General features: G+C 42.5%; 1 protein-coding gene across 3 annotated transcripts in view; it reads right to left on the bottom strand.

The window, feature by feature from the left end:
- Positions 1-16,055: 16,055 nt before the first annotated feature.
- Positions 16,056-20,312, bottom strand: part of ZFP64 (ZFP64 zinc finger protein) — a 75,578-nt gene continuing 71,321 nt past the window's right edge. For all 3 annotated transcript variants that reach the window (XM_082428384.1, XM_082428383.1, XM_082428385.1), the window contains 2 exons: positions 19,950-20,201; positions 16,056-16,908 (listed from right to left, as the gene is read on the bottom strand). In XM_082428384.1, coding sequence (XP_082284510.1) covers positions 16,199-16,908; positions 19,950-20,201 — 962 coding nt within the window. In that variant the 3' untranslated portion in view covers positions 16,056-16,198. The remainder of the gene's footprint in view (positions 16,909-19,949; positions 20,202-20,312) is intronic.

The following is a 20,312-nucleotide window of genomic DNA, read 5'->3' as shown; positions in this document are numbered from 1 at the left end:
GAATCCCCTTCCCCCTGGGTTCCAGGTTCTGCCAGTCTTCGTTGCCTTGCGTGGGCTTTCTCTAGTTGCGGCGAGCGGGGGCTATTCTTCATTGCAGTGCGTGGGCTTCTCACTGCAGTGGCTTCTCTTGTTGCGGAGCACAGGCTCCAGGTGCACGGGCTTCAGTAGTTGTGGCACGTGGGTTCAGTAGTTGTGGCTCGTGGGCTCTAGAGCACAGGCTCAGTAGTTGTGGCGCATGGGCTTATTAGTTGCTCCGCGGCATGGAGGATCCCCCTGGACCAGGGCTCGAACCCATGTCCCCTGCATTGGCAGGCGGATTCTTAACCACTGTGTCACCAGGGAAGCCCTCTATGCCTGCTTTTGTGCTACAAGAGCAGAGCTGAGTGGCCTGCAAAACCTAAAACATTTTCTTTCTGGTCCTTTACAAAAGAAGTTTGCCAACCCTGTGCTAAGACATGGCAGGCCTTGAGCAAGGCTTCAATTCCCCCTGTGTCTGAAGACAGAGTTATTTCAGTTATTCTGACCAAATCTTGACACCCAGCAAAGGTTTTATGCAAGGAAATGACGGTGTCCAGCTAATGTTTGAAGATTCTATTTTTGCTGCTGTTTGGAGGATGGCTTGGAGGAAGGCAAGACTGGAAGTAGGGGATCCATAAAGAGGCAGTTATCCAGGTGACATACGATGATGACTTGTACCAGGGGGATGGTGGTGGGGATGGAGAGGAGGGAAGATGCAAGATAGATACAGTCTAGAGACACCCAGTGGCAATGGATACACTAGTGTGCAGATCACGATTAAATACTATTCTCCAATAAAAAGAACCAGAGCTCCTTTGAGAAACAGTTAATCTCAGAGCTGGGGCAGGTAATACACAAGATGCACCTGGAACATCTTGCGATACCAGAAAGTAAGGAAGTGCTTTAAAAGCTATGGGGCCATGTTGAAAGGACACAGGAGCCAACTTGAAGGGCCTTCGAATGGCCAAATCTAGAGTGATTTGAACAAACTAAATAAGCAATGAGAATAATAAATGATATAAGTCAATAAACAAATGGGGGGGAAAGGACAGAGCCTTCTTACAGAAATTCCAATTAACAAATGTGAAAGGAATGATAGAATTTGAAAATCACCATTTAGCAAACACCACAGGGATAATTGTTACAGCCAAGAACGGTGGCTAGATGCTAAAGTTAGTGAGCAAAAGAATGATGAGAGGGCTTCCCTGGTGGTGCAGTGGTTGAGAATCCGCCTGCCAATGCAGGGGACACGGGTTCAAGCCCTGGTCTGGGAAGATCCCACATGCCACAGAGCAACTGGGCCTGTGAGCCACAACTACTGAGCCTGCGCGTCTGGAGCCTGTGCTCCGCAACAGGAGAGGCGGCGATGGTGAGAGGCTCGCGCACCGCAATGAAGAGTGGCCCCCGCTCGCCGCAACTAGAGAAAGCCCTCGCACAGAAACGAAGACCCAACACAACCAAAAATAAATAAATAGATAAATAAATTTTAAAAAAAAAGAATGATGAGAAATGGAATATTTGCATAGTCTCAAAGAATCTCCCCCCCAGGGTTCTTATTAAGGACAAAGGGAAGAAGAGCAACTTCAGAATGAAGAAACCCTATGGACATCACCTTCACCAAGTGACCACGGTTAACATCATCAGTAATGAGACACATTGACTTCAGGTAAGTCCTGATGCACTGAAAAAAGCCACGGGTGGCATTCCTGAAAAAAAAAAAAAGTTACATAACTGCAACCTAATCGTGGGAAACATCAAAGAATTTCCAATTAAGGAACATTCTATACAACATTGGTCAGTACTCTTTAAACGTGTCAAGGTCATGAAAGACAAAGGAAAACTGAGGATCTGTTAGAGGACAACTAAATGAACGTGGGATGCGGAACGGGATCCTGGACCAGAAAAGGAACCTGAGTGGGACAACTGGCAGATTTTGAATAAGGTCCGGACATCAGGCGGCAGTATCGTAGAAAGGTTATTCTCCTCATTTCCATAGTTGTACTGTGCTCATGTAAGATGTTAACATTTGGGGAAGTTCAGTGAAGGGTATTTCTGGGAACTACTATTTCTGCAACTCTTGTCTAAATCTAAAATTATTTCAAAATAAAAACATTTAAAGCTCCAGGGAAAAAAAAGATCTGGTTTGGAGAAATGATGAACAGGATTGCTGATCAAGAGGTGTGTTGGGAGGAAGAAAAGGGAAAAAAAAGTTACATTCTGCTTTGCATTGTTATCAAGTAAGATAAGATATAGATACAAGTAAAAATGCCCTAATACTGAAGATGAACTGTATAATCATCCCTGAGCAATCTGTGTCTGTCTATACACCCATTTATTTGTACACAGTAAAATCTATTTTATACGACCAGTAGGAGCTGTATTATTGGGCAACACTTCACTCTTGAATTTCCAGAAGGGAGCAGGGGAAATTCCAGCAGGGGAGGCCAGGTTTATGAATGTATACCAATGTACACATCTTGAATTGCATACAAGATATATAAATGTATATCTTGATTTCATTATTATCTAAAATGAGAATCTCTTGTGAATATCTGAGGCAAAACACTAGAATTAGCTAGTATTTATTTTGTGCCTGTCCCAGAGTCTATTGTCACAGGTATTATACAATTTATGGGGGATCGAATACAAAGTTCCAATTATAGCCATCATTAAGTGAGTACCTACCATGTGTCAGGATCTGGGCCAGGGGCCAAATGCCTTATCTCACTTCATCCTCCCACTAACCCTGTGCCCATCATTTAGATGAGGATGTTGAGTTTCTGGGAAATTAATGAACCTGCTCGAGATCTTACAGTGTGAGGATGAAGTGAAGGTATTTGGGGGTCACTGCCCCCAGCCTCTCAGCCAGTAAGTGGCAGAGCTGGCCTGAGATGTGAGTCTAGGCTTCTAATCACAGTTGCAGGGCCTCTGCTTTGTACTCTACTCTTTCCACAATTAGCACAGGGCAGGACCAGGCATGGAGGGCTTACAATTTTGTCCAAGTCAGTGTTTGCTTAAGGCAGCAACATACAAGTCATATATTACAAGGACTGGACCCTCAAGTCCCATATTTTATATTTTAGCCACGCTTGCCAACACTTGGTATCACCAACTGTAAAGGTCTGCCGATCTTACAGTTGGAGACTAGCTCACCTGTCCTTTTCAAGTCCATTTTCTTGAGTCAGCCCCTTGCAAATGGTCTGACCACCTGTCTGTCCTCTCCCACCATCTTTCTGTCCTTAGCCCTTGCCATATTCTCCTCTGTTGGATTGTCTTTTTCTTAGTGATTTGAAAGAGATCTTTGTGCATGCTGGATGTTAATAATTTGTCTAAAATAGGTGGCAAGTATCCTGCTTGCCTTTAAATTTGCTATTTGGTGCCTTATTGCTATTACTATTATCAGCGTTTTAAATTTGGAGCTGTCGAATCTCTTTTCTTTGATGGTATTTGTGTCTTTTGAATAAACTAAAAATATATTCCTCCGTATTTTCTTCCACAACTGTCAGTTTTGTTCAGGTTTTGTTAATCAAGGGGGATTTATTTTTGTAACTACAGCAGGGAATCTAACTTTATTTTTTCTAGCTTGATAGTAAATTTCCCCAGCCACATTTATTGAATTGCCCTCCGTCTTTCTTTTTAAATTACATGTAAGATTTAAATCTATTTCAGATGATCATGTATTATTTTTATAATAGCAATAGCTGAAATACAATTATTTGAAAGGAATAAAAACATATATTGATGTCCTTCTCTCGTGTCTCTCCATGGCTCACACAATGCCAGGAACATAGTATGTGTTCAGTAAATATTTCTGAACTGAAGGTGTCAACTTTTCTGTTTTCTCCTAACAGTATTATGGTATATAATCTGCGATATAATCTTCACATTAGCTATGGCATCATTACAGGCATTTGGGGGTAAGAGCATATTATTAAAGATTTTGTTCTTTTAGCGCCAGTTTTTCAGTTAGATTTTACAGAATCCCATTCTACAGATATAAAAACAGGAATGTGGGGTACCAGGATTTTCTGCTTTAAAAATGAAATCAACATAGCGAGTGGGAAGCAGCCGCATAGCACAGGGAGATCAGCTCCGTGCTCTGTGACCACCTAAAGGGGTGGGTTAGGGAGGGTGGGAGGGAGAGGCAAGAGGGAGGAGATATGGGGATATATGTATATGTATAGCTGATTCACTTTGTTATACAGCAGAAACTAACACAACATTGTAAAGCAATTATACTCCAGTAAAGATGTTAAAAAAAAATGAAATCAACTAATAGTATATAATCTTCATGCCCTTAAGCCCTTAATCACTGAAGGATTATTCATATCACCCATTTTTGGCTATTCTTAAACTAAGCTACTTTGCAGCAATCCTGAATCTTTTCCCAAATAACTAAATGACACAGCAATGAGGGCACAAGGAGTAGCCCTTAAGAGACACTAGATAAGCATTTCTTTTTCCTTCCTTTTAAATATGTCCAATTTTAAGGAATTGCTTCCCTCCATCTCCCCACCCCATCCCAAGGCTCCCATTCATTTTCTGATATGAGCTTTTCAACTGCAGCATTTCCAATTTATAGGTTGCCCTCAGTTACTGAAAATCCGGCAAAGCTCTGCATTAATTTTTTTGTGGTGCCCGCCCCATCCCCTTCCTTGATCACAGCCATGTTCAGCTTTCAAGAGTGACATTTAAATATAGGAACAGAAACAGTCTGTGAGGCTATTAGCAGTGAAAGATAATCCACTGGAAATGGTTCCCTGCCCGGCAGTTTTCAAGCAGACTTATCACCAAGAACTAATTATGCTGGGAGCTTTGGTCATCATGAACGTCATCGTCCAATTAGAAGTTACAGCATTTGCCAAGTCCTACGACTTATATACAAGTGGTATTTCATATTGATTACACTAATCAAGGCACATGGTATAAATTCCCAACATCCCTGGGCAAACCACCCAGATTTTTAATAATTCTCCTTTTTGCTGGTTACTGCACTAATTATGTGCTAAATAATGACATTATTATTTTATTATTATATATATTATTATTAGTGGTGAAATTTCAAGTGATTTTATGTCTATACAGTGCCTACTCTGCTGTTGGATTAAGGGGTTGGCGGATTTTATACTTGCAAATTGATACCTGGTCATCAGGACACTTGTGATATTTTTTGCCGTTTTAAAATTTAATACACATCACTTAACTAATGCAAAAATACGATCATGGATGGATTTTAAAAAAGTCCTCCACTAATGCCATTAAAAGTTACTAATGCGATAATGATAATCAGCTTATCTAAATTAGCATCGTACTTAACAAAATAATACACAGTTTTGGAGAAGGAGAAATTCAACTTGGCCTTTCAGCATTGCTGATGAGGGTAAACTGGTACAACCTTTGTGGAAAGCAATTTGGTAACATTTAGCAAGAGCCTTTAAAATGTTCATGACTTTTGACCTAGTAATTCAATTTCTGGGAATCTAGCTGAATAATGCTATATATGGAAAGAGCTTTATGCATTATTATAAAAGTAGCATTATTTTTAAGAATAAAAAAATGAAAAGAAACTCAAATGTCCACCAAGGGAGTAATGGTAAGTAACATTTATACGTAGTTTTGACAACATGGAGAAATACTATATTAGGTTACAAAGAGGGGAAAATAAAAATTTCGAATTGTGCAGACATTAGCATGTATTACACAATGATGTAAAAACATACTAAGCAGAGCAAAAGACTAAGAAAATAGAGTACAATGTTAGCAATTGTTGCCTATGGATTTGGGACTAGATTATAGGTAATTTTCTGTATTATTTTGTATTTTCCAAATTTTCTATAAGCATTAATTTAATATGATAAAAATGATCGACTGTATTGCAATAGTTTTAAATTAAAACATTAAGATCAATATATTCTTTTGGAGTGAAATATCAATAGTGCATTGTATTGCCCCCAGCACAATATTCCCTGTTCTTCAGAGGTGTGGTCACGTTCTCCGAGAATATTTTGTTAAAGGAAAGCACAGGAGTGCAAGGTGAGTCACAGATGAAATCAGGGAAGAGATCTACTCTGTGACTGAATTTTTTTGGCAGAAACAAGGTCAGCTGCTGAAATGACTACTGCTCTAATTGGGTAAATTCCTATTTTGTCCTGAAGTTAGAATGCCAGAAAATAACAAAGAAACCCCTGAAGGTGATCAATTCTTCCATGCTCACATTTTGAAAGACTGTTCTGTGCAATTCACAAACTGCATTTAGAGAACTCTTTTCGGTTGGTTACCCAAGTATTTTCCAGAAAATGAGGTTAAAAAGCGTCCAAAGATGAGTAGGAGGCTATAGGTGTGGAGGAAGAGTGTAGAAGAAGCAAAACACAAGAGATGACATGTTCATAGAATGTTTAAATTCCAAAGGATTTTACACATTTAATGTATCATTTATATTTAGAACTGGGCATCAAAGTGAATAAGCTGGCAAAGTGGATGAGAACCTCTAAGATAAATTTAAAAGTTATTTTTATTTGTAATTCTTGCTTGTTGTAAAAAGCCTAACAGAATAGATTTTATTAAAGTAATAATAAAAGCTCTCCTCTCTTTCCCACGCCTGCTTCACTTACCAGAGACGGCCACCATTAAAGTTATTTCATGTCCTTTAAGACAATATTCATGTATATAACTTTTTTTAAAAAACACCAATGGAGATTAAACTGTACAGAGTACTCTGCAACTTAATTTTACTTAATAATTGACCTTCAACCACTTGTATCTCAACACACATGGGTCAACCACATTTTTTTTTTTTTAGTGATGCGTGGCCAGGACTGCATGACTATCATCATTTGACCAGCCCTGTTCTCATGGACATTTGGTTGTATCCTGCTAACTGTTCTTGTGGACAATGCTGCTCTGAACATCCTTGAACATACTCATTTGCATACTTGAATTAATTCCCCAGGAGAAATTCCTACAAGAATAATTGCTGGGTCAAAGGGAACTCACATTTTAATATTTTGGTAGATATCACCAAATTGGTCCCCCTCAAAAGCTCCCCCTAGCAAGGCATAAGAATACTCTTTCCCACTATCTGGCTGTAGAATTAAATTTTGTTTACAACGAAGAGGTGATTTCTATTCCACTGTGTTCACTTATTACGTCCATTTATTTTCAAAGTACAGGCATTTTTTACTTGACCAAAGAGAAGAGGATAAACGGCAAGGTCTGTGTAGGTTTGTCCTGATTCAAGTAGGTGCATCAGAACTTACTATTAAGAAAGTAAATCCAATTCATAAAATATGTAATTAATTCCAAAGTCACACATACCAATTTGAGGATTAAGGAAACCCCTGGGTAATTGAGAATTGTTGGCAGTATTAACTACTCATTAAAAAATATAAATTATGATTAGCTAGTCCAGTCTGGGGCTTAGCATGTGCCAGGCACTGTTCTAGCTCTTTACATAGATTAACTTACTTAACCTTCATGACAACTCTATGAGGTAGGTACTACAATTATTTTATAGATTTAAAAAAATGAGGCACAGAGGGTCTTAATATGACCAAGGTCATGCAGCTAACAAAATGACAGAGCCAGAATTCCAACCAGGTACTCTGAATGCAGCCTCTGGGCTCTTAACTACCATGCTACATTCAAAGCTCATCTTCAGGAAATAAGGATGCATTCCACAGTTCTCCACAAAGCTTTTCATCATAGCACTGATGATGGAAAACTTCCTTGCCTGCCTTGGGTTGGAGGTGCCCCCCAACCCCAACAGCAAGATGCTGTGATGGCTAAAGTACAGGTTAATTTTTTTTTCTAAATAAATTATTTATTTATTTATTTATGGCTGCGTTGGGTCTTCGTTGCTGTGTGCAGGCTTTCTCTAGATGCGGAGAGCAGGGGCTACTCTTCGTTTTCGGTGTGCCGGCTTCTCACTGCCGTGGCTTCTTTTGTTGCAGAGCATGGGCTCTAGGTGCGTGGGCTTCAGTAGTTGTGGCTCACGGGCTCTAGAACACAGGCTCAGTAGTTGTGGCTCACGGGCTTAGTTGCTCCGCGGCATGTGGGATCTTCCCGGACCAGGGCTCGAACCCGTGTCCCCTGCATTGGCAGGCGGATTCTTAACTACTGCGCCACCAGGAAAGCCCCTACAGGTTAATTTTTATTTTGCTTTTCTACGTTTCCTCCAGTGACCACATGTTGCTTTTGTAATAAGAAGACAAAGTCACTTTACAATAGTGACAGTTCTTAAGAACAGAACGCTTTCAACACCGGAAGGTAGCTTATCTTTCCAATGTCTCATCCAACCTCCATACCAACAGCCACTCAGCATCAGGAGGGTTTTGTTTCATCAAACCACAAAACCATGCAAACACCATGACCCACTTGTGTCCGATGACTCTGCCCTTCAAGAGCTCAATCTGTAAAATGGGGCCAGCGTCACCTACTCTGGAGAGTTGCTGTATGGAGTCAAGATGTTTGTGAGGTTCAAGCACCATTTGGCACTGGCAGCTACTATCATTATGATTTTTGGAAGCCAACCCCAAAAGACAGCCATGATGACAAATTTTAAACCAAAACGTTTATAGACACCGACTGCTAATGGTGACTGCCTGTTGAAAGGGAAAATGAGGGGCTGTGAAAGGAGACAGACTTTTCACTGCACAGCCCCTGGTATTGCTTGATTTTTTAAAAAGAAGTCAAGATTATTATTTTAAAAGAAAACATTTTAGGACTGCAAGCCTTCTTATAAATGACTTTCATATTTCGGAGAGAGCATGCTGAGGTTTTTAGTTAAGTGAACATTTGACAAATGTAAATTTACTTAGTATCACTTAGATACTTAAGCCACACTAGAATCTTTAATTACAACAGCTACATGGCTAAGGCTTTTGTATTTGAACTGTAATATAAAACCAATATTTGGAGACAGCACACGTCAGAAAAAAATCCTATTCAAACATTCCATTCATGTCAAAAACAATCAAGAAATAGAGCAGTTTAAAATTATGTATCATATTTTCATAAGCTGTTCTGACTGGCAGGGGTAGTAAACTACAGCCTGCGGGCTAAATCTAGCCAACTACCTGTTAGTTTATTTTTCTAAGTGAAATTGGTATTGAGATAATTGTAGATCCACATGTAGTTATAAAAGTAACAGAGATCCCTTGTATACTTTGCCCTGTGTTTCTCATGTAACCTATCACCTGTTTTTGTATAATCCACGAGCTAAGGTTTTTTAGATTTTTAAACGGTTGAGAAAATTAAAAATATTTTGTGATGTGAAATTACATGAGATTCCAATTTCGGTGTCCGTAAAGATTTGCGGGAACACACGCACATTCCTTTACATACCATTTCCAGCTGCTTTTGTGCTGTGAGGCCAGAGCTGAGCAGTTGCAAGTGACCGTACGACCCGCAAAACCTAAAATATTTCCTACCAGCTTTACAGAAAAGTTTGCTGGCCTTTGGGCTGGAGACTGGGCTAGGGTCAGGAGAGAAATGAGTAACTGGAATAAAGATTTTTCTTTTAAAGACAATTTCTAAACGATGTCTGTACCATTGATTCCCTCAGATATCGATGTTAGAAATGTCTTCTTGCAACGAGGGACAAATGGACAATTAAATAAGAGGCAAATATGTCCAGTTTTTTCTCAAAATCTAGAGATGTCTATGTGTTTTGAAAGAGTTACACAGAGGACGTGAATTTCTCTTAAATATAAAGGGATCATTTATCAAAACTAAAAGAAATGAAGGTAGATTGTTTCAAATCCACAAGTACCACCAATACAATTGAAATAACCATTTCCCTCCCAGGATGCTTAAAATGAACAAGTGCAGATAACCCTGGGCTGAATACTAGAATTATCTGCTGTTATTCATGTGTTACTCTCTCAGCCTTGGGTAAAAACCCTACCCTTAGCTTTAGGCTGAAGCCAGTCCGTTGTGACCTTTCCAGAAATAGGTGGTGCAGTGTGAGAGCACGTGAGTATGTGTAATGCCTCGAGAATTTCAGAATTGTTTGACAAACATACACAGTCTATTTTCTATAGGTCAAAGTCCCTCAAACTAACAGGTGAGAATTGAGCCATCTTAAGAACAGTTTATCAGAAAAGGGCTGTACGTAGGCATTACAAAGAGCTTTGTTCGGTGAATCCCTCCTAATGCAACGTCTTTTGGAGGGTGGGTGAGGGGAGGCAGGGGTAAATATTTAAGTGCTGGTGCTACTAGATCTAGTTATGATGGAAAAAACTGCAAGTTCAAATTTTACCAAGAAAACCAGACCCCAGAAATGCCATTAGCATCAGAGGTCTTAACCTAGTGGCAAAGGGACCATGGATAGAATTTAGAGGGTCCAGGGATTTGGATGGGAAGGAAGATGAATCTTATTTCACTCGCCTCTAACTGAAATTGAGCATTTGTCAGTTTGGGATGTAGGTACCAAACCACAGAAGCATTAAGAGGACCAGTGATTCAGTCAGCAAAAGAAATCAGCTATTTTCATATAACATTCTGGTTGCTGTAGCTATCTTGAAATAACATTTATGCGCATCTCTCCTTCAAAATTAAGAGTATGGCTGACCCTTGAACAACACAAGTTTGAACTGCACTGGTCCACTTACACGCAGATTCTTTTTTTTTCAAAAGTAAATACTACAGTACTACATGTCGTGGTTGGTTGAATCCATGAACATGGAGGAACTGCGGACATGCACGGCCAAAGGCCGACTATAAATTAGACTAAGATTAAGCCCCGCATTGTTCAAGGGTCAACTATGGTTATTAACTAGGTCTGCTGCTACAGCCTTCATTTAATATAATGCTAATAAAAATGCACATAATCCAAGAAATATTTTGGTAACTATTTCAATATAACTGTTTTCCTTGGCAAACCTATACATTTTGTTTTATTCTTTTAAACATCACTCAGAGAAGGGATTCAGAGATTCCACTGGACTGACAAAGGAGTCCATGACTCAAAAAGCAATGAAGAAAACTGGCCTTGAGGCAGGTCTCCCAACCAGGTGGTGCTGGGTATTAGAAGGAGCTCCACTTGGAGGACGCAGACACTGGTTCTAATCCTGACCAACTGCTGGACTTGGGTTCTTTACCTTCATTTTCTTCTCTATTAAAACAGAAGCGTCTCAAGGTGGGGCATATATGAGATCCCAGCCACGTGGCCCCTGAGAGAGGCTGAGCACAGGCTCAGGTGGCCACTCATACTCTTGGGAGTTCAAGTGCGGTTATCACCAACGATCAGTATCGAAGCAAAATTTGCTCAAACATTTTGTAACCTGCCTGTTGGGGGAATGTAACATGGGTCATTCCTGCAATACTTGCCCCCAGCATGTGGGCAGACAGCCTAGGGACATTTTCCGATCATCCAACAACACCCATATTCAAAATTTTTTCCAATCCAACTATCGACCTCACCATTCGTGCAAAAGATCTTGTCCTTTTCCTGCCTCGACACTTAGAACTCAAATCACTCCGTCCCCGATTCCCCTACTTCTGCCAGTGGAAGACACCCTAGTCTAAGTGGAAATTCAGGCTGCAAATAACATGCAGGCACGGGAGTCCAGCACACGTGGGTCTGACTTTCCTGTGTTAGCTGCCCTGAGCAGGTTAACTTTTCTGAAGATTAGTTTTCTCTTGTAACGGCAAATACAAATGTCATTCATCGTAAGGTTTGAATGGAATCCGGCAGGGAAATGCTTGAACTTCATGGTTCACGGCGCTTCTTCCTCCCACCCAGAGCCCTGGCTGGCCAGCCCCAGCCAGGAGTCTTGTTTTCAAAAGTTGAGACCTTTTCTGTACCAGTGATGCACACAGGCTCCCTTTTTAGGCATGTTTTCTTTCCTCACAGGACTGGCTGCGTAATTTGCAGGGCTTGATGCAAAATGCAAATGCAGGACCCCTTGTTCAAAAATTAAGAATTCCAAGACAGCAAAAGCACAGCATGCACCCAAGTGTGAGGCCCCTCGTGACTGCGCAGACGGCAAGCACGCGTGAAGACAGCCCTGCTCCTTCACTGGAGCAGCTCTTCCCAGCTGGCTGCACATTAGAATCGCCTGCAGAATTTTAGAAAGTACTGATGCCCAGGCCCTTCCCCACAGAGACAGACTCCAAATACCTCAGAGCTTTCCAGGTACTGCAGCCCAGAGCCACAGTTGAGACCCACCGGACTAGAGTGACAGAAAGCCTTGGAAGAATGCCATGGGCCAATACGCACAAAGAACAGACAGAGGGTGCCCCAACAAAGCCCTGATAAAACAGAAACGTTCATGTACAGAATACCCTGGGTGTTCAGGACCTGTGCCAGGTGTTTCATAGCAAAGTCATCTCCAGCCTTCAAGAGCCTGCATTATTGCTCAGGGGCAGTGAATACTCATGACTCAGCATCTCCTTGCGGGGGTGGGGGTGGGGTGGGGGGGGTGGGGTTTAACTCGGCAAGGCTACTCCAGAGCCACGATTTCCCAGCATCCTTTGCAACAGCCATGGTGTATGACCAGCCATGTAGCCAGGAGAGGTGAGCATAGGTTTATGTGCAACCTTCCAGCAGTGCTAAGAAGAGGGAGGATGGCCTCCCCCTCCTATCTTGGCTGGAGCTTAAGTTGCCACCACCTTGGACCATGTGTTGAAGATGCGGGGCAGGGCTGAGAAGTAAGATAGAAACCACCATGTCCAGTGTCATAAGGTCACGGTACTAGTTCTTGGTTTTCCCCATCCCCCGGCCCCAAACAAAATAAACGAGAAAAAGACACACAGGTGAGCCAATTTCTGTTCTGGTGTTTTAAACCAGTCGACTTTATCATTAAGCCAAATGCCTGAAATGGCCCATTTTACAGACAAGCAAACTGAGAATCTGAGGCAAAATCTCTAGCCGGACGTCAGCCAGACAGTAGTGCCAGAGGCAGGGTTGTTCTTACCTCCTTTCTCCTCAACCCTGTTACCTTTTAACAAAAGAAGGCTCCTTTTGGATGGTTCTGTCATCACCTTACTCAGATCAACTTATTACTCTAACAAAATATGTATACTTTAAAATTGGAAACCCAGCCTAGTGCTTTGGTTAAAAATGTGGACTCTGGAGCTACACTGCCTGGGACTGACACCCAACTCTGTTCTAGAAGTTTCTTCACCTTCGTATCTGAACAAGAGGCAGAGACTAGGGTGAGGTGGTTGAGGCAATCCCCTCTGGTGCAAATAGAAAGTGGTACCAAAAATCTCACTGATCAAGGTGACTATTTTAATGCAATTTTCCTAAAAACCAAACGTAACGCAGAAAAGTCCACAATGAACAAAAACATCACACTCTTAAAGATAGGCCCAAGTCTGCCCCTGCATGGTCCTGCCTTAATTCCCAGGCCAACTGCTAATAAAACTTCATTTACAAAAACAAAGCAGCTGACCTGTGGGCCATAGTTTTCCAATTAAAAAAACACTGCTTTAAAAAGAGTGCTTACTGAGTTTTGAGTGCCCTAGGCAAGTGCCTCCCTTGTCTCACCCTAGTTCCAGCTCTGGATGGCACCTGGGAGAAGTAGATGAGTTAACACAGGTCACGTTCTCAGCACAGTGTCTGGCTCAGAGTAAGGACTCACAACAACACAGCAACAGAAATTGAGGAGCATACTTTTTTAAGAAATTAAACCCAGGGACAAACAAAAAATTCATGTTCTGCAATGTTTAGAAGGCAGCAAGAAACCTTAATCAGAGGAGAGCAAGAGGGTAACATCTGATTTCTGGACTCTTCACTGGAGATTTTATAGCTACACTGCCTAAGGATCAAAAGGACGCAGCTTTTCCCAGTGCCTAAGCTGGAACTTGCCTATCTCTTGCATGAAGCTATACCTTCCTTAAAGGGATCCCAGGAAACTTGGCATTCTCAGTATTTCTCCCGTGTTTTCACCCATCAGCAATTACCCCGTTGCTTGCACTCAATAGCCCAGCTCAGGGGTCAGCAAAAGATGGCCCTCCAAATCATGGCCTGCTTTTTGTAGATAAAGTTTTATTGGCACACAGCTATACCCATTCACTTACCTGTTATCTACGGCTGCTTCGGTGACAATGGCAGAGTTGAGTGATTGTGCCACAAAGGTGAACAGAGTTGAGTAGTTTCAACAGAGACTAGGGCCAGCAAAGCCCCCAAAATTTACTATCTGGCCTTTTACTGAAAAAGTTCGCCAACCCCTGGTCCAGGTGATGTCAAACTGCAAACATATTCATTAATCAATTTCCCCTTTCAGATCCATATTGACCTTGCGAAACAGAGCTGGGTGCAGAAACCATGTCAGCGGCCTCTTACCTACTATGGCTGCTTCCCAGCTTTATTTGGTGATTAGCTGTATATTTTAAGTCTCATCCTCATTTTATAAAGTTTTGCTGGAACACAGACATGTTCTTTTTCTTATAGTCTGGCTGCTTTTGTGCAGAGAGCTTAGTCACGAAGCAGACCTAATGGCTCCATAATGCCTCAAATATTTACTATCTGATCCCAAACTTTTTGCTGACCTCCGCTCTACTGGGCAACCAAATTTGCTGTGATACCAGCGTGGATCCAAGACCCTTGATGCCCATACAGGTGTGAAAAAATGTCTTCTAAAGAGGCTGATATTTTTCCTGTTTATCTGAAGAGCTATAACACCAGAAGTACAAGCAATGTCTCTACGATTTCGATCTATCGGTTCCCACTTGAAAGGTCAACAGCCCTTCTGTTACTAGAACAGAAACACAGATAAGACTCTTTGACAAACGGCAGAAAGGTGACAAAAGAATCTGTACAATGCACCAGCATTCAGTAACAAAACACTTCTGAGCAACCAAAAATAGCTCTAAAGCAAAGAAATGATTAATTCTATCATTTTCATCTTTTCTTCTTACAAAAAGATCCAACAGTGCATTATAACTCGCCTGAAGTCAGACTTAAATGGAATCAGATTTGTTCAAACAAAATTTCTAAAATAAGTTCTGTACCTCTATTTCATAAGTGACATAGTCCCCTGCATACAATCTATAAAAAAATGTTTTCACATCCTTGTTTCTAGTTTATCAAAAACAATGGATCTATTCAATGTTTTAAAAGCACAGATGTTTAGCTTGATGAGGGCACACAAGAATTTGTATTAAACAAAGACTGTATTTGAAGAAAAGAACAAAGCAACTTTGGATAAATTATATATCCACTGGCATTCCATGGCCTCCTAAATTTCCGTCAAGTGAAATGTCCATTTACAAGAGGTTTGGGGTTTCTCATTTGTTGGTTCAGCAAACACCAAGGGCTTACTGTGATGAAAGACACTAGTCTCAGGCTTTCCCACGCATCATATGTCCCAGAACCAAGCCCAGGACCCACTGGGCCCCTTGGGCCCCTCATCTCTTTTTATGAACACAAGTAGGCCAAGGTTGAATTTCACAACACACAATTACAGGCTGAGCTAGCGTCAGCTTGATCTTTGGCGCCACCTACAGATCAAACTGCATTTCGCGTCACTACAGCACTAAGACACAGATCTCCTACGTGCATTTATAGAGAAAATTACTATGGGGCCGGGGCAGCGCCGCAGAACCCCACATCATAACCTGTCTATGGGAGACCATAGAAATGGAGTGTCCCTCTTACACCATTCTACAGATGAGCTTGCCTTTTTATTATAAGACAACAGATAAAAGGAACCACACAAAAAACGTAGAAGGCGAATACTCATAAACCACCACCCAGGTTAAGAAATAGAACTTTTCCGGCCACCCCAGACCCTCCAGGTACCCCGCCATCACCTTCACCTTTCCCGCTCTACAGATGAGTGTAGTATTAGTTTTTCCATGTGGTCTAATTAGTTTCATAATTCCATCAGAGATGGATCGGTTTAGAACTGGAATCCATCGCGAAGAAACTACCCCTATTGGAGGGCGCAGTGCTCGATGGACGCCCCCCACCTTGGAACCGAGACAACCTGCTTAGACGATTCTTGGAGGGAAGACAGGGACACGGATGGGGGAGGGTCTCCACAGCGTTGCCTTGGCGCCTGCCTGCCCTCAGGCCACGGTGACTGGGGCCATGGCCTCTGCGGGCCGATTAAGCTGGAGCAGGTGTCCCCGCAGCTGGCGACTCAAGTCTGGCTCGACGGCCTGAGTGCAGAGGACCGGGCAGGGGCGCGTGTCTGGCATTCCGGACGGCTGCCCACCCTCCCTGGCGGAACTAGAGGCACTGGCTGGGCTCCAGGGACGTCTCGAGCTGCCCCACGGAGACCAGGGTGCCCAGCTGCCCCGAGGCACTGCTCTCGGGCGGGAAGGTGACCAAGCCCGAGTTCTTGTTCTCACCGTGGTCACTGTGCTGCTTCTTGTGGCACCGCAGAGAGTCGCCCCTGACAAAGGAGGCGCCGCAGGTCTCGCAGCGGAAGGCCCGCTGGGTCACTATCTGGGCCACGTGCTGGCCACCGCTGTCTCGGGACCCTTCCCTGCCTGGCGGGGCCCGGTTCTCTGTTTTGGTCTCGTCCCTGTGCACCTTGTCGATGTGCTTGGCCAGGCTGCTGGGCCGCTTGGTGTCGAAGCTGCAGAAGTCGCACTTGAAGGGGCGGTCCTTGCAGTGGACCCGGCTGTGCACGCGCAGGGCGGCGGCGCTAGAGCAGGAGTAGCTGCATTCAGGGCACTTCTCGGGGTGGTCGGCCTGGTGCAGCCGGCTGTGCTCCAGGAGGTCGGCCCGGTCCCGGCCCTGGAAGGCGCAGTGCAGGCACTTGAAGGTGTGCTTGATGCGGACGTGCGACTTGAGGTTCGCCTTCATGGTGCAGCGGACGTCGCAGAACTCGCACTTGAAAGGCTTCTCCCCCGAGTGCACGATCATGTGCCTTTTCAAGTCCGAGCTGATTTTGAACTTGGCGCTACAGAGCCAGCACTGGAAGGGGGTGTCCCCTAGCAACGGAAGGTGTGTTTCCATTAGAGCAGGCAGGCAACACAGAACTCCCCCCAAACACACCTCAGAACACCTGGCCGCAGAGAGGTAGCTGGGTCTTTGAACTCCAATTACTTGTCACCTGGTAACACCACCACTAACCACGTATATTAACTCGCTTAATCCTCACGACAATCCTACGTGTGGGTACTACTACCCCCATTTTAATAGATGGGGTAACGGAGGCTCAGAGAGGTCAAGTTATTTGACCGTGGCCAAACAGCAGGGATTTGAATCCAGGCATCATGGCATCCAAGCCCACACTCTTCATGACACTTCCGTTTCAGATCTAAACTCACTTGACATCTCAAATTTGGACATGGAAGGAAGAGGTGTGGTTTATGTTACATACAACTGTTCCAAATCAAGCTAAGACTTACAAACGTGCTCACTTTAATGTTTAACCTGTATTATTACATCAGTTAACTGGCTTGTATTATTAAAGTTTTGTAGTTTCACAATGGCAGAATGAATTTTATTTATAAAATTAACCCATGAATATGGCAGCAGGAGAAGACAAATCATGAAATGCCATAGCCCCCTCTGTACTCCCTGGAGGCACTGCTAAGGGCTTAGTTCTTTTGGAGGTTGTTACTTTAAATATCATTGTCAGTTGACTATATGCAAAGATGAGATTCTTACTTATCCTACATATCCATCCTTTTCCCAAACTTCTCCTGCATTGTTGGTTGTGATTTTGACTCTTCTAGCCTTACTTTCTAAAATGAGTAATAGCTTCAACTTTTAGTTCATCAGCTTGAGAGGTTTAAGGATTCCTTTCTCTTTGTCACACTACCTTCTCCCTGCTCGAGAAATAGCTTTATTTTTACATTTAAGTTCGGTTTGCATTCTGACTTAATTCCCATGCTTTAACTAGTTGCTTTAAACTTTAGACACAAACCACAGGTAATGTATATTATGACTGGGTATGTGACATTCACCTGAGCCAAATTCTGCACTGGGATTACGTCCACTTCCACCTGGGCCAGTTGATCATGTGGCTAGTATCAAGTTCACCTTGATTCTCTTTTTACATTGAAGTATTTTGATTTACAATATTATCTTAGTTTCAAGTATACAGCATAGTGATTCAATATTTTTATAGATTATACTCCATTTAAAGTCATTACAAAATAATGGCTATATTTCCTCATGCTGGACAGTACATCCTTGTTGCTTATTTTATACATAGTAGTTTGTATCTCTTAATCCCATACCCCTATCTTGCCCTTCCCTTAATTCTCTTTTCTTACATGCTCACTTGGGGGTCACATTTTATCCTGCTTCTTGGCTTGTGCATTGAGGGAAAAAAGAATCTCACCATCATCTCAAAAGCCATCCAGTCTCTTAATTATGTAACATTTTACATGGATTTTGAGTTTCTGATTTGCTGAATTTCCTCTTAACCTTCTATATAAGTATCATCCTGATATTTCCCTTTATTGCAACCCCAGTCAGCTTCATTCAGATCTTCACATATCAAATATCTCATGCCAAATTTTGTTTCCTCCCTTGTTTGGCTAGAGTTTATCTTCCAGTAACTTCCACTAGCCTGGTGGCTGGGAGTGAAGTCTCAAGTCCTTGCGCATTGTTGTCTAGTCTACGTTCACACTTGAGATAGTTTGGCTGGGTATAGAAGTCTACATACCAAATCATTTCTCAACTTTGTGGGCACTGTTCCACTATCTCCGAGAAGCCAATATTACTGAAAAGTCTTTCTAGGTATGGATCTCTCCAGCCATGCCCTTTGTCCTGTGTGGCATCTTGTAAGCCCTTTCATCTCTCATGGTCCCTGAGAATTGGAAAATTTTTCTCATTTGATTTTCTCACTTCTCTTTTCTTCCTAGATCTAGTCAGAAACCAGACTTCTATCTTCTTATCATCAGTTCTCCAACTTTTTTCCTGGTCTCTGGAAAGTTTAACTTTATAGCCAGCAACCTTAGATTCAATTCATACCTCTTTGTTCTGACTACCTTTCCTCATAAAACTCTTCTTGGATGCAACATTTCTGCCGGTGGGTAGATACCAAAGAAAACTGAAAAATTCTTGTAAGTTACCCAAGTACTCTGTTATCTCCAGAATTTGTTATTTGTTAGATTTGGCACATTTCATACCACTCATTTTCTGCAGATGATGAGATAATCCATAGTTGACATTTTACAGTTAGGAGGAGTAGACTGGTTTAAGGATTAGACATAGGTGTCATGGGTTTTACCTGTTACTGGATAGTTTAGACCATTTTGCTAATAGGCTTCAGTTTCTCCTCTGAACTCTGACCTTTGCAGCCTACACACCAGTTCCAAGTCCAGAACGCTCAACGCAGAGAGAAATTGGCTGGAAAGATTGGCTCCCAACACTATAGCTACCTCCCATTTGTCTGCTGGGACACAGTTTTCTTTACTCAATTTTAGATGTCAGTATATGCCTGTCTGCTTGCCATTTTCCATGAATTCACTGGAAATTCTCATTTTACGACTCTCCTTATGAGCCTCCCAATGCCCATTTTTCTGTGCCATGTTGGGTTGGTTGGTTCTATCTTGTTATTTCAACAGGGTCTCACAAAGAAGGGAAGGAAAAGCTTTTCTGCAAAGTCTAATTTCTAGAACTAGAAGTCTGTGACTTGCAGTTACATTCAGGTGATTTTGCTACATGTTTCTGAATTAAGCCACGCAATCAGAGTTTAAGTTAAATGACAGAAACACTTAGTTTATACATCAGACTTTTATTGAGATACATCCTTTGCTTCCTGACTGCTGAATTGGATTATCATCCCCAGTGGTATTCTATGTAGTCAAGTTAGAAAACCCAGCTGTCAGACTTTCGTGTTTTACTGAAAGCTGTTGTCCCGGTAGAAGAAACCACAAACTTCACAATCAACACAGAAGTTCCAAATTTCTTTACTTACACCCTGAAGTCATTTAAGTTGCTTGTGCTTTAACTAAATGAACACTAAGGAATTAGAGGCAAGGGAGGCACCGAGGTTTCGAGGTGTGGGACTTACCTGTGTGGGACCGGAGGTGGACGGTGAGCTGGCTGGAGTTGCGGCTGGCGTACGGGCAGAGCTGGCATTTGTACGGCCGCTCGTCGGAATGTATCCGCAGGTGCTTCTTGAGGCTGCTGCTGTCCACGGCAGCGTAGTCACACAGGTGACACTTGTGGGGCTTCACGCTGGTGTGACACCGCATGTGCATGGTCAGGTTGTCCTTCCGGCTGAAGCACTTGTCACAGAACTCACACTTGTGTGGTTTGTCTCCTTCAAACACATAAGAGTCAAGGTTTTAAGGGTTTTCTCTACCAAGATGACTGCAAAGAGATGTGACCAAGGTGGCAGCCTGAGCCTAGGGGTCTGCTTCTTCCTTCTCAC

Source organism: Balaenoptera physalus (genome assembly GCF_965194825.1).
Source record: "Balaenoptera physalus genome assembly, chromosome: 16".
Taxonomy (NCBI): Eukaryota; Metazoa; Chordata; class Mammalia; order Artiodactyla; family Balaenopteridae; genus Balaenoptera; species Balaenoptera physalus.
This window is presented reverse-complemented; position numbering and strand designations above follow the sequence as displayed.